Below are 12,152 nucleotides of genomic sequence, written 5' to 3'. Positions count from 1 at the left end.
AAAGCATATGTGAATAGATATCATCTTCAGGACTGGTTCATTTAACATTTATTGCTGCCACAGGAAAGGTTGAACTTATTTACATTTTGGGGCAAGCCAAGGGTTACAAAGCAAACATCAATTATTATTGCTGTCTCCAACTTCTTGGATCAAAGATAACTCATAATAGATAGTGTAGATAAAAAAAATTCATACATTTTTGTTATTATACACCCGTTTTTAGAAGGAACATATTGTGGTTCAGCGATGTCTGTACGTCCATTTGTCCGCTAAAGGTTTTCTCTGTTTCTAATTTAATTTCTGTCGCATATCAAGCTGAAACTTTTTATGTAGCTTCTTTGTGGATCACTCTAGATGCAGGAGTTTTGCCCCTTTATTAGAAAATTACTGTTATATGGAGGGTACATACTTTGTCCAACAAACTCCTTCCAAAATTATAGAGAGTATATGATTTGTATGTTTTTTTCTTCCACAGTTTTCAAGTGAGGACCTTTTACAGAGTATTTGTGTGGGCATGGAAGATGTGCATGTGGCAAGGATTTTGATTTTCTTCAATTTTTTGAGAAAATTACAGGTTGTTGAACTTGCTCTGCTTTGAGGAAATATTGCATGATTTGTCTTTTATATTTCCTTCCAATTTTACAGAGCATTTGTATGGGTATGGAAGATGTGCATGTGGCAAGGAATTTGATTTTCTTCAATTTTTAAAGAAAATTACAGGTTGTTGAACTTTGTCCATTTTGAGGAAATATTATATTAAATAAAGGACATGGTTTGTCCTTACTCCTCGCAGTTTAGAAGCTAGGGTATTTGTAAATAACTTGAAGATGTGCATAGTGCAAGGATTTTGATTCAACAGTTTTTAATTTTCATTGAAATTTTGAATATTTACAGGTTGTTGAACTTGATGAAAGGTGGAAATATTTTGTACACAAAATTCTTGGTTTGTCTATCTACCTCATGTCACAGTTTTAAGCTAAGACACTGTATTCATATTATGCAAAGAAGCAAAGTTCTACAAATTATGGTGTAAGACAAACACCCTACGTAAGCATTTTCACAGGTGTATTATGTACCGTTTGCAGTACTCTTATTCTTACACGTGCAGTAACTGTTGTAGAAAAGAAGGTTTTTGAAAATTAGTCACTTTCTGCCCCATCCCTAACACCCATGGGGTGCAGGAGTCCTAAAATTTACAATGTATGCCCCCCTTGTCCCAAAGATGCTTCATGCCAAATTTGAAAAGAATTGGAATGGTATTTATCAAGAAGTTAGAAATGTTCAATTGTTAATGCACGGCTGGAGACGCAGACCAATTCTTCCCCATGCAGAACCAGAAGGCCAATTTCAACCAAACTTTGCACAAAGCATCCTTAGGTATAGGGGATTCAAGTTTGCCTTTCAAAGGGGGAGATAATCATGAAAATGCAAAATAGGGTGGGGTCATTTGAAAATCTTCTCATGAACCACTGGTCCAGACAAGTGGAATCTTCCTAAAGTAGAGCAAATTCAAGTTTGTTAAAACCATGGTCCCTGGGGGTTGGGTGGGGCCACAATAAGGGATCAAAGATTTATATCCTGATATATATGGGAAATATCTTCAAGAATATCTCTTGAACTATTTAAGCTAGGGCTTTCATATTTTGTATGTACATTCCTTATGGCAAGACCTTTCATGTGATCCAATGGTGCGCAATCTTGTGACCTTGACCTGGAAGTTTGACCTACTTTTAATAAAAATCTTACCTATTCAATATGTCCTGAACTATCTAAGGTATATCTTTCATATATTGTATATTATTTCTTATGGCAAGACCTTTCTTTTATATTATGTCCTTTGACTTTGTGACCCTGAACTCTTGAGTTTGACCTACTTTTAAGAAAACATAATTTATTAAGTACCGGGTATATCAGGAACTATTTTAGGTAGGGCTTTCATATTTTGTATAGAGATTCTTTATGGCAAAAAATTGTGACACAATGGTGTTTGATCTTTGTGACCTACTTTAAGAAAAACAGTTGTAAATTTGTAGATAATGATAAATTCTTTATTATCATAACCTGTACTACAGAAATACTGCACAATAAAAGGAATAAATCTTCATTTTTTGTCACCCAAGTGACAGAGTACGTTGATGATGGAAGAATAACATTAGATATGGATAATAATCACGTGTCCATCATCACTTAAGCTAGTTCTGTACAACTAAAGAGACATTATGAAGAAGGTCCTAGGGCTCAAATTTGTTCCAGCAGACTTCTCCTTATTTGTGGTAGCTCAACATACAGTTCAATCCCACAATCCTTTTCTGGATCCACCATTTTGTAGTGCAGTATATGCTGACACAATTCCTGTTCAAAATATGATACACCACCCATTAAAAAAAAATAACCAATTCAAAATGAACAACAACAACAACAAAAAAAACCCTCATACAAGCAAGAAATCATCACTTCTTTTATAGCCATGTGTATCAATCCTACCTTATGGGGGGATTTAAGGGCCTGCTGAATTATCCCATGTTTTAGTTGAGTGTGTTTCTTTTCCTGGTTGTAAATGAACCTGTTCACATGATGAATGGCAATCAAATACAGGAGAGGAGACCAGTGAGATTGCAGTCTCCTGGACAAAAGATTCTGGAAGTACAGTCTGATTAACTCCACATCTGACTCTTCAGGATTCAAAAATCTGTCCAGTGGTATTGGAATCTAGAAATGCAAAAGTTCATTATACTCTCTACCAATACAGACATACTCATTCAATGGATTTCCCATTAAATACTGATCTAAGATCATATGCAACATTTCTCAACAATATATAATTTTTTTCATGACAATCTGGTACATTTCACTTGCACCGTATCTTATTTCTACACACACACACACACACACACACACACACACACACACACACACACAAACAAAACCCCCCAAAAAACCAACTTAGGGTATATTACCAGAGTCTGGTTTAGAGTTAGCATATTTTGATGGTTCCTGGTTGTGGCAAAAAAAAAACCAAAAAATGTAAAGTTGACTCTAATGGATTACAGAAGGTTGTAAATATGGGACTATAAAGCCATTGTAACAAAAATAGGGGAGAAAAATCATTGGATCAATCTGAGATCAAACTCTAGACCACTGCTTTACTAGTTTGGATATCTAACCGAATTATCCAGGCTGATATACTAGTAGAGTACTAATACTACAATATAGAATTTAAACCTAATCAGAAATTTAAACAAAAACCCTTCTTACCTAGGAGATGAAAAAAAGAAGTTTTAGAAAAAATTGGCAGAAATATTGCATATGGCTTTCAATAAAATCTTTACCAGTTTACAATATTTTACAAATGTTACCCAACAAAACAAGATGTGTTTGTGAAACACTTTGTACCCAACAGTGGCTGACTTGAGCTTTAAATGTCATTTATACAAGGAATGGTTTTGTTGTCATTGTATGGGGATATGATGATCACAAGCATGGTAGGAAAATGTTCTTACAATAGGCATTTATAATCATGTTATATAAAGAAAGAAAACTACACTGCCCACCAGAAATAAGTATACACTTACCAAAAAAAGTTACTTGCACATAAAAAAATGGGTTACATCATAGATAAAGATCTTTCGATGCAAAATACATGACTCTTATATATGAATAGATGACATTAGGCTTTTTATATCTATTTTTTTTATTAAAATACATGATTTTCTGAATTTTTGAATTCTCTTTAAAGTGATATTATGAAAACTTTACTTGAAACCATTTTAAACTACTAATTACTGTTTCACATATATACCCTTAACTGATTAATTTACTGAGATAAATAAATTGAAAGTTAAACACAGTGAATTCAGCTCTTTTTCATTATTCATGCCAAAATGTGCAAGAAGCTTATGTGTATAGTTATTTATGGAGGGTAGTGTATTAAACAGAACAGCGAAGACAGTTGGTCCACCCGATTTTTTGAATGGCAAGAAAGTCTAAATTTGTTTCTTTTGAAAAATATTTAGGAAAATTTACAGATAGCTTTCATGGATGTTCTTTGCTTAAAACTACAAAACAAATAAAATTGACATCTGTTGTTTTCAATGTTTCAGCAGCCAACACTTGGTTTGTTTGCATCGTGGTCTGGCATCGTGCCAAGTAGTGCTAACTGCTTTACTCATCATTGACATATGAATTTGAAACTCTATAATATAGCAGATTTTGTAAAATGACTATTGAATTTAGATATATACCATAAGTGTTTGATCTGACCTTTCAGTTCACAAATTATGAAGTCTATATCTTGTATACAATTGTAGTTCCAAATTTATACTCATGCAAGGATTTTTAAAAGTAGCAAATAGACAGACAAGAAAGATTGTTTGATTAGTTGTTTGTTTTATGTCCCGTCGATAATTTCTTACTCACATTGAGACCTCACCAGTTGTTGGTGAAGTACCACAAATTTAGACCTATGCTTAGCACTTACAGCAGTAGCAGTGAGGGTTCTCAACGTGCCAACACCTACCACAACTTTAATACGCTGAGCATTTGCCGAAGGAGCAATCACTACCTATGTTTATGTCTTAGGTCTGATGCGGCCTCCCCATTACGAAGAGAACACTCTACCACAACCAGCAGATCTTGGGAGGACATAAGCAGAAAAACATACATGTACTAGTAAGCTTCTAAGAGGAAAAATATAAGCATAAAATCTCAGATCACTTACTTCTTTCAAAGAAATGTTCAGACAACGAAGAATTCCATATTGCTCTGTCCACAAAGCCTTTCTCAGCTGTATGTCATGCTTTTGCTGCATAGGGAACAGAATATAACAGGCAAACAGAGAATCTCCAAACGACACAGCCTCATACTGCTGAAGAAGGAGAGAGTATCTACAACAGGAAAGGACTGGTTATAAGAATGAATATCAAACAGTCTCCAGAGAGTATCTACAACAGGAAAGGACTGGTTATAAGAATGAATATCAAACAGTCTCCAATGGCACTCTGGAAATATCTTGTATATTAGGGTGACATAAAACTAATAAAAAAAACCTTTTCTATGAGTGCAGGATTTATAAAACTGACTTCAAGAACCAACAATACAGTTTGTTTTGCAAGTTTCAAGCTCACTAACTGAATTCCCTTTACCCAAGAATTCCTCCAGTTTGATTGAATGGGCTCTTGATTGAATGGGCTCAGTGATTCTAAAGATTTTCAAATGACACTACCATATTTTTACTTGTTTGCAATTATCTCCCCTCTGATAGGAGCATGATCTTTCAGTTGATCAAATAAGAATCCTGTTTACCAAAGGGTACTTAGTGCTAAATTTGGTTAAAATTGACTGTGTGGTTCTGGAGAACATTTTAAAAGATTTTTCCCTTTACATGTATATTCCCTCCTGTGGTCCCATTATTATATTCTAGTTCTTGAGAAAAAAGATTTTTTTAGATTAAGACACGTCACCTGATTTTCATTTTTTAAAACAAAATTATCACCCCTTTCAAGAGGACATGGTTCTTCATTTGAACAAACTTGAATACCCTTTTAATAGGGGCAAGATTGAAAGTTGAATGTTTGATAAAAAACTAAATTCACATGGTTTTCTTAAGACCCACCCCCTTAAATCTAAGTATGATAAATGTTGATCCAAAATGACTATCAAATTCAATTACTTAAATAACACTCTATATACCTTTTTTACTGTTTATTCACAAATTAAAGTGTGTGTGTGATCCTAAAATGTTACTTTTTAAAAATGTACATCAAAATACAACAATTCAACAGGTAGATACTGCCTTTGTTTCTAATACAATATACCATGTAAATACTGCCTTTGTTTGTTAATGTATTACAATGATTTATCAAAGACGGATAATGCAAAGTTCTTTAATAAACAAATAATTGGAGTTCTATTGTGATAAATGTAATTTCATTAAATAAGGGAATTCCGATTTTTTTTTCCATTCAAACATTGGTGACATCAAAGAACACTTTCATAGACATCCCTAGTTACTAATATTTAAAAAAAAAAATTTCAATACCACATAATCTGAAAATTAAACGGTCTAGGCCTTCTTCAATCAAAGTAATTATTGCTGCTTCATAGTTAGTGATGACAACTAAATGAAATATTCAGGGTTGAAATCAGAGAACTTTCATTGTAAGGTGCCACTTGGGAATTAAAGGCAATTGAGGTAATGGACAATCAAGGTAGAGTCAGCATGCTAATTTCAGTTCAATTCCAGTTTGATCTTGATTTCACATATAGCTTATCATGAAAAATAAAATCTGTTGACAAGGGGACTAGATTTTATTCTCAATTTCTTTGGAGCAAACAGTGGACTATGTGAACAATTAATTGATAAAGAAAAGACAGTGAATCTACTAAGGCTTGGTTTCAGGGATTAACAAATTCTTCAATCCTGAAATAAAACGATGCAATCAAGATACTGAAGCAGCAATTTTGACATCATGATCGGATTTACTTGACTTTGTTTTGGGACATTACTGGAAAGGAAACATTAGGTAAGATGCAATATTCTGCTCGAAACAACATGTCTTTGAATGACAACATTACTCTCCTGAGTCCCAATCCAAAAATTGATGAGGAAGGCATCAGAGAGCTCCATTTTTCCACGTCTCTGACTTTTTTCTTCCTGGGAGTAATTACCAATGCTTTCACTCTTGCTATCATCAAGAAATATCACAATGAGACAGAATATCACAAGGACACCATCCTCACCATGAATTTATTCATCAATAACCTCCTCGCCAGCTTTCTTGTGACTCTGTTCATGGCAATGGATGCTAAATACCTCTATCCTTCACGTCATAAACAGATAACTTACATTTCAGTCTGCAAGTCCCAGTTATACCTTGAATATTCTATTTTTGGAACGGAGTACCTGATTCTGATTGTGATAGGCATGAGCAGGTACTTCATGATCAATCACCATCTTCTGTACCAAAAGATATTTGGTCCCCAATGGAATTACCGCTTAATCCTCATCGCCTGCTGGACTTTGTGCCCCCTGATTTTTCTTTACACCCTATTTCTGCCAGTGGATGAAATGACATACAGCACACTCACCTCCACGTGTCATTACAATGGAAAAGAGCAAGATGGATTTTACTTTAGCATTGCAATATTTCTCTTCACCATACCATTCATTCTATTCACCTACATTGCCATTTGTATCAAATTATTCAATGTCAGTTCCAAATTGAAAAGCCATCGTAGACAATCTATGGATTTTGACAAAAAGGAACCTTTGAGAGAAAGACGCCTAGCAATGACAGCAATAGTACTGTTTGTCAAGATTTTTGTTACATATCTACCCCACACATTGCTAATTTTTATCCAGCCTGGTAACAAGAACAACCCCTCTATGACAAAAATCAACATACACATAATATTTTTGTATCTGCGATTCTCTAACATGTTTACCAATGCCATCAGCTACTGCTTCTTGAATGCTATTGCAAGTACAACATTATTAAAACTGTGGCCATTTTGTCATAAAAAAGTTCACTCCAACAACTCCAGCAGTGCATCAAGTAAACATGTTAATGTCAGTTCATCTGATGTTCAGAGACAGGAGGAACAGACATCTGACAAACCTCCAAGTGTGAAGATCCAAATAAAACCAGACATTGAAGTCAATGTGAGGACACCTTCAGTTGAAGAGAACATGAGAATGTCTTTCTCATCTAATTCTATATACATCATCAGTACCAACTCTATGGATGACGATGAGTGTGCCGAAATGCAATGTATTCCAACCAGCACCAACATATCCACCTCCTCACCAGATGGCAACAGACAGGACATATTACCAAGTGTCCAAAGCACGGTATAGATGTCTGTATTACTTTGTAACAGCCAGGTGTGGCCATTCTATTTATATAGTCAATGTGTAAAATCTAGAACCATCCATGGATGAAAATGACTGAGACTAGTTCATGTACTTGTATCAACAAAAATTGTCTACATTTAATAAGCTGAAAATGGTATTCCATTTTGAGTCAAGTTGTTGTGCTTTGTTATTGTTCTACTGTGATTATTAAATCTTTTACCTTTTTTTCTGTAGAATTTCACTAAAAAAAAATCTATTCACTTAAATCACCTTGTTTTTTAAAATCTTACAGCTTAATTAAGGTCCAAGACTATGCCAATACTCATTGATAAACAAGAGTTCACCACAGAAGTATGTTTGTTAATTTAAAGTTGGATATTATTCTGACTAATTGCTGTTTATCTGTTTCTACATAACTATTCCACGAAAAACCACTCCTACCAACACTATTAATACTAGTGCCTTTAGCAGAAAAACATATGTTCACTAAATGTAATAATGCACTAATTTTTTTCATGATTTAGTAAACTTCATGGCAAAAACTGCATACCAGCTAAATAACTTATTAAAAAAGAATATTAGTAAAACTGATGAATGCTACCCAAACTGCATTTAACCAATGAGTTATTTCATATGAGGAATGACACAATGATCAATAACTGCTGAAATGAAAGTTTTTATATATAAGGTATATGTTGAGTGACCTTGACCTTTACAAAATGACCTTGAGTGACCTTTTTCTGAATGTCATTTGCCTATTACTTATTTGTGTGATAGATGATCAATACCTGTTCAATAACTGTCGAAATAAGGAACTTTTTTCTCATATAATGTATATGTTCTGAGTGACCTTGAACTTTCTAAATTGACCTTGAAAGACCCTGGTCCAAAAGATCAATACTGTTGAAATGTTCAAAAACTTTTGAAATAAGGAACATTTTTCTTATAAAAGATATGTTCTGAGTGACCTTGACCTTTCAAAAATGACCTTGTTCCAAATGTCCTCTGTCCCAAGGAATATTTGTTATCCATTTCTAATCAAAAATTTAAGAGATGGGAACTTTTATATCAAAACCTGTTGAAATAAAGAACTTTTGTGGTCTGTGGGACCTTGACATTCCAAGAAATAAACAATCTGCTCCCTGAAGACTCGGTAACTAGCTCTGTGGTCATGAATTTTACACTTTTTGTTGTGGTCTTCACAATCTTCATAACCACACATATAATCAATAGAAGTATGATAATAGCTCTTTCTAGTATAGTTCTGGCAGGCTAAACAAGAGGACCATGGGTGTTAACAGTCACCTGAGTAACATTCAACAACTCTTACTGGACAACTCAATAAAAATAAATTGTTTTTTGCTTTCCAGATTCAGTTTTTACAATGTCCAAGATTAGAAGAGCATTTTAAAAAGTTCCTTCACTGTATCTTTACTATATGATCACTGCTCCCTGAAGCCTCGGTAACTAGTCCTGTGGTCATGAAGTTTACACTTTTTATTGTGGTCTTCACAATCTTCATAACCACACATATAACATTTTGTCACAATGCACCAAAGTACAGAGGACAATTCTACAAGATAAAAAGCAACATCATTCGGTTATCTATCTAGCTCTATCCTAAAACCTGTACCCCATACACAGTGATAAGGAATTTACCAGTTTTGGTAGAGTTGTATGCTCTTCATAACCATGCATAAATCATATAATTATATTCAGGATAGAAAGAAAGAAGACAATTTTTAAAGAAGAAATGCATTTTTTACTATACAGTGGAGCCTCGATAATCCGGATGCTTCACCTTCCGGACGATTTTTCTTGGGAACGGAATTTTTATATGTTATTTTGCATCATTAGTCCGGAAATTCGCGTTCCGGATCCGGACGGTCATTTCTTACTACAAAACGTTAAAATGCATTGAAAATTGTACCATTAATCCGGACGGTCATTTTTTTTAAGGGAAGGTCTGTGTCGGATAATTTTAGCAAGTCGTAAATTATAAAGAAAACAAGCCAAACTGTCTAATTGAAGCGATTGCCTGTACCCTGTCAGCACCTCCCTTTAGTTAACTGACATGATAAACACGAAATTTTTAAATCAACTTTAGACGATAAAGATTGTTTAATAGACCGTCGAACCCGTAAATCGTGACCTATGGAAATGCCCGGCCTCTTTAAGAAGTAAAAGTGTTATGAAATGTAAATGATTGTTAGTTACTAGTGATTTATTTACTTATAGTTACATATAGTGCTTCATTATTTGGTTTAGTGCATATGGTACACCATTTTGTAGATTTATTTATAGCGCTAATATACATGTACAATGTAAGCATAGGCAAATACACTGCACACGTATATTTCAATTTCAGTGCTTTGAAATGCATGTAAATGTTAACATTATTATATTTTTTTTACTAATGCAAATGGTTAATCCAATGATAGAAAGCGTTTAATTCACTATGCATTAATAAAGTAAGCATACTGGTCACTTATGTAAAGATAGAAAATATGCGATTCAGTTATCCAGTGTTTTCCATTCATTTCATTTGAACAGGCCCATTTAGAATTGTAACAGGCCGGGGGGGGGGGGGGGGGGGGGGGGGGGGGTATGGGGATTCCCTCCATGAAATTTTGGAAAATTAGACGCAAAATCCTGCATTCTGAGGCATTTCAGGGGGCAAAATGACCCTTGTTCATATGCCACTTTTTAACCTACATTTTTAAATATATACCAAAGGGTTGAACATTTTTACCTCGGACAAGTTAGTCACAGTGGTGTTAAATACACACCTTTCCGATGTTTTGACTGGAAGAAATCATGTAAGGGCTATTCCAGAAATAAATACATGGGAGGGGGGGGGGGGGTCGGGAGGCACCTTTTGTATATACCAAGCACCCATAAAAAAAATAAAAAATTACCCCATGACCCATCAAATTGATAAACTCATTTTACAATGACCCATCTAAAAAAAAAAAAAAACTAACCAGACCCACTACAAAAATATTTTTAAAAATGAAAACGGTACAAATCTCGCGAGGTTTTCGGGACAAACATTCTAGTCAATGACGCGGTAATGCCTGTGCGACATTGTATCACAGTAGTTCTGAAGAAACGATGTCACATCAACAATCAAAGGCATCTATGGCGGGAATGTTGGAAAGATCGGGAGTCCAAACGATCCACGAATCGTTCGTCTTCTAATGGAGCCCGCGCCCGGAGGCCTCTGTATCACCATCACACTGACTGATAAATATAACGCATCGGTACCCTCGTATAAATCAACTAAGGTTTGCCTATTTTTATTAGAAAACGGAATACCTATTGGTTTCAAAATATTCCCAAAATCGATGCACTGTAAACTGTAATAATCTACAGAACAGAGTTCGCCGCCATCACGTCCAAAGGGACCCTACTAAACGCGCCTCTAATTTGAAGAGTGTCGTAATGGAAAGTTATGCGCTGCAAAGAGCGACAACTCTAATAGTTCTTTGTTACTTCCGATTTCAGATTTCGAAAGCAGCATTTCGAAAGCACGTTTTCAATTTTCCCTCCGACGTTTTGTAACCAGCACGACAAGAGCGACAATAAAAATATTCTGAAAACTCAACACCCACGTGGCACAAAATAAAACAATAGAAACTACCCACTACCCATAATAAATATTTTTTTAACAGTCCAACCACGGACCAAATAAAATCTGAAAAAATATGACCACCCACACAAAAAAAATTTCATTTGCCGCCCGACCCCCCCCCCCCCCCCCATTTGATCATTTCTGGAACAGCCCTAATGTATTCGTTCGACACTTCGTTATTTTTCACTGCCATGTGCTTCTCACGCGCAAGGTGAGAGTTTAAAATATTGTCCAATCAAAATCGCCGTTTCAAAAAGCTCTCGATAAAAACATAAACAAGGAAGAAATATGAAAGATATTTATAGTCAACCAATTGCTTCCGCATACTTTCTTTGCAAAGATCGATCGTGTAAATCAACATCACTGAAATTGACAACATATTATTTTTTGATTTTTTTTATATTTGAACCGGCCAGAAAATCGTTTGAAACGGTCAATTTGGCCGGCGGCCGGTTCTTAGGGAAAACACTGGTTATCCAGATGCTTCATCTATCCGGACGATTTTGCTGGGAACCAAAGTGTCCGGATTAACGAGGTTCCACTGTATACCCATTTGGACCCCACCTTAAAGCCTGGATCCTTGGCCCAGGGGTCAAGAATTTCCTAATTTTGGTAGAAACTACTTCTATTATTACTATGCACTCAGTTTGATTGTTTTATCCAGGA

The 12,152-nt window shown here is 35.0% G+C and overlaps 1 protein-coding gene across 1 annotated transcript in view; it reads right to left on the bottom strand.

Annotated features, from left to right (window-relative positions):
- Positions 1 to 2,032: 2,032 nt before the first annotated feature.
- The window catches only part of LOC125652826 (RNA polymerase II-associated protein 1-like), a 42,364-nt gene continuing 32,244 nt past the window's right edge, over positions 2,033 to 12,152 (bottom strand). Inside the window, exons 29-31 of the mRNA XM_048882249.2 lie at positions 4,718 to 4,883; positions 2,485 to 2,709; positions 2,033 to 2,352 (exon numbers count right to left, since the gene is read on the bottom strand). Of these exons, the coding sequence (XP_048738206.2) occupies positions 2,239 to 2,352; positions 2,485 to 2,709; positions 4,718 to 4,883 (505 nt within the window). The 3' untranslated portion in view covers positions 2,033 to 2,238. The remainder of the gene's footprint in view (positions 2,353 to 2,484; positions 2,710 to 4,717; positions 4,884 to 12,152) is intronic.

This window comes from Ostrea edulis, chromosome 5, assembly GCF_947568905.1.
Source record: "Ostrea edulis chromosome 5, xbOstEdul1.1, whole genome shotgun sequence".
Taxonomy (NCBI): Eukaryota; Metazoa; Mollusca; class Bivalvia; order Ostreida; family Ostreidae; genus Ostrea; species Ostrea edulis.
Note: the sequence above shows the minus strand (reverse complement) of the source record. Positions and strands in the feature narration are given on the sequence as shown.